At 42.5% G+C, this 2,425-nt stretch overlaps 3 protein-coding genes across 3 annotated transcripts in view; all 3 read right to left on the reverse strand.

The window, feature by feature from the left end:
- Positions 1 to 320, reverse strand: part of LOTGIDRAFT_170825 (hypothetical protein) — a gene marked incomplete at both ends in the record, with an annotated part of 3,976 nt that extends 3,656 nt beyond the window's left edge. The window contains one exon of the mRNA XM_009046670.1: positions 108 to 320. Coding sequence (XP_009044918.1) covers positions 108 to 320 — 213 coding nt within the window. The remainder of the gene's footprint in view (positions 1 to 107) is intronic.
- Positions 321 to 640: 320 nt separating this feature from the next.
- On the reverse strand, positions 641 to 1,258 carry LOTGIDRAFT_170826 (hypothetical protein; the record flags this gene model as incomplete). Its single annotated transcript, XM_009046671.1, has 1 exon — positions 641 to 1,258. One exon carries the CDS (start codon positions 1,256 to 1,258, stop codon positions 641 to 643), a length of 618 nt encoding a protein of 205 aa, XP_009044919.1.
- Positions 1,259 to 2,154: 896 nt separating this feature from the next.
- LOTGIDRAFT_59137 (hypothetical protein) lies at positions 2,155 to 2,376 on the reverse strand (the record flags this gene model as incomplete). Its single annotated transcript, XM_009046672.1, has 1 exon — positions 2,155 to 2,376. A coding segment is annotated over one exon (222 nt), but the record flags the coding sequence as incomplete, so codon positions are not given.
- Between the last annotated feature and the right edge of the window lie 49 nt (positions 2,377 to 2,425).

Here is a 2,425-nt window from a genome sequence, read left to right on the forward strand (position 1 = left end):
TTGGTGTGTTGAGCGTGTAACGGTTGAATATTCCCTTTCAGGAGATGATTGGCCGCAAGTTTAAACCACTGTAACAAACCAATGCGTGCCGTACCCACATTTCTCACCAATTCCGTGTAGACCATATCTGGATTCAGACGTTTTAAACGTTTAATAAAATCTACCATCTCTTTCATTTGCTTGCTTTTTCGACCTCGAGCCAGAGGATCCGCTGTCTGTCTGTCTTTTTTTGTCTTCTTTGTTTGTTTCGTTGGGAATTGTTTGGTCTGGCGTGTTTTTTTCAAACTTCGACGTGGTTGTGGTTCTGGTGATGTTGGCATTGGGGGTGACTCTGGACGTAAATCTGGGGCCAGTGTAGAAAGCAGTCTGCGTGGAGTTGGTGGTAAAGGCGAGATGGGTCTTGGTGGCGGAGTTAAAGAGGGCAGTGGGGTGGGTTAAATGATTCTGCGTCTGGCTCCTGGAATGGTAGGTCGGGTAGGTACCCGAGCTGTTGGATCTCTGAGATCAGGGGCCAATGGGGCGAAAGGTACAAACTGAGCTCTTGGCAACCGAGTTGTCCCTGGGGGTGGTTGGTGAAGTCTTCTCGTGTTCTTGATGCGTGCCATGGTGAAATGGTCATTCAGGAAGTGATTGGCCCTTTTTATACTTTTCGGAGATAGACGAAGCCTGGAGCCTCTGAGGGTAAAATTCTTGTTCGCAATCTCATCTCTTCGGGTGTGTCGGGTTTTAAATCCACGAGCAAATAACTTCTGGGTGGTAAAGTGGCATCAGTGTAGGCTTCTTGCATGAATTGAGCATGTCCAGGATACATTTGTCGGGCTAACACACCCAACTGAGAAGCATCTCTAGGGTTTTTAAACAAGACCAAATAATGGGCATTGAGACTTATTGTGCGTTGTTTTTTATCAAACAAATTTTGCACAATGTAAATGACACTTGTGTTTCGGTGGTGACTCTTTTTCGTAAACCATTGTTCAAGGGCAGCCGTATCTTCGCCCATCAAATCATCGTCTACCAAAATTTGAGGCCCTGGCACTTGAGCCATGACATCATCGATATTTCCTAAGCCATGGACGTAAGTGTAAGAAAATGTTTCGTAAGACTGTTGCCATTCGCCATAGGCCCACACGGTTCGTTCGGGTACTGGGTCAAACATGTTGGCCTCCAACAATTTTTGAACAAAAACGGTTTTCCCAACACTTGTGGGACCGGAAACCAACATTGTGAATGGGTGTCTGAGTGCCGTGTCGAATTCCATGATGATTCTGACTTTGTCTGCAAAAGCCTCTCCTTTTTATAGGGCTTGGATAATCAAATTGTTACAAAGACCCCCAAGGAAAAACCAATGTTTGTTTCAAGAAATTTTATGTAACATTTTAAATTTTTACAATACAACATTTTAAATTTTTACAATACAACATATTAAATTTTTACAATATAACATTTTAAACAACATAACAAACGTATTTACAATATTTATATTTTTATTTATTTTAAAAAAGAACAAAGGTCTTCAAACAGGAAAATAACAGCAAACACAGCAAACACCGCAATCTATTCAGCTTTTTCTTCCACCTGCATGATTTGGTTGTATATCCAATAACATAGACTTTTTGGAACCCAATACATGTTTCCACACATCATTTGTAAGGCGTCATCCTGCATCCAATCTTTCAATTCCCCAAGTAACATAACCACTAGAGTCCAGGCATCATTTTTAAACGGCTCACTTAGTAAATGGTACAGGTTTCTAAATCCACGTGGACCCAATGGCACAATGATAGCTTTGGCCAATTCGTCGGTGGGTTCAATACTTGGAACTTCGGCAGCTTCTCCACACCAGTACCAATATCTTTGTATTCTGGCGTTATACAAGGAGCCTCGTTTGTTGAATAAAGTGTTTGTGAGGTCGTCGAAGGTGACTCTTTTTTCAATGGGCTGGCCACAATGAAACAATCCATGTCCGAGCTGGTGGCAGTTGAGGCATCGGTGGTTTTCTTCTGAGGGACGTTTGTTGTGGTTGTCTTCAGTGGAATGATTGTTGAGGTTATCTTCAGTGGAATGTTTGTGGGGGTTATCTTCAGAGGAGGAACTTTTGTTAACTTCAGTTTCTTCGGAGTTTTCTCCTTGGTTGTTGATGATTTTCTTTTGAGGACATTCGGATTTCCAGTGCCCTTCTTGTTGACATTGATAGCATTTTCCTTTTCTGGGTTGTTTGCGTTTGGGTTGTTGACAGTTACTGGCCCAATGTCCGCGTTGTTGACAGTTGTAACAGATGTCTTGACTGGTGTCTTTGTTTTCTTCTTGGTTAGTTTTTTCTCTTGTCCGCAAGGGGCACTCTGGGACCCAATGTCCTTTTTCTCCACAGTGGTAACATTCTCCATAGCTCCTTTTCTTATACATAGAGCGTACACGATCGGATTCC

The sequence above is a fragment of the Lottia gigantea genome, assembly GCF_000327385.1.
Source record: "Lottia gigantea unplaced genomic scaffold LOTGIsca_104, whole genome shotgun sequence".
NCBI classification, from domain to species: Eukaryota; Metazoa; Mollusca; class Gastropoda; family Lottiidae; genus Lottia; species Lottia gigantea.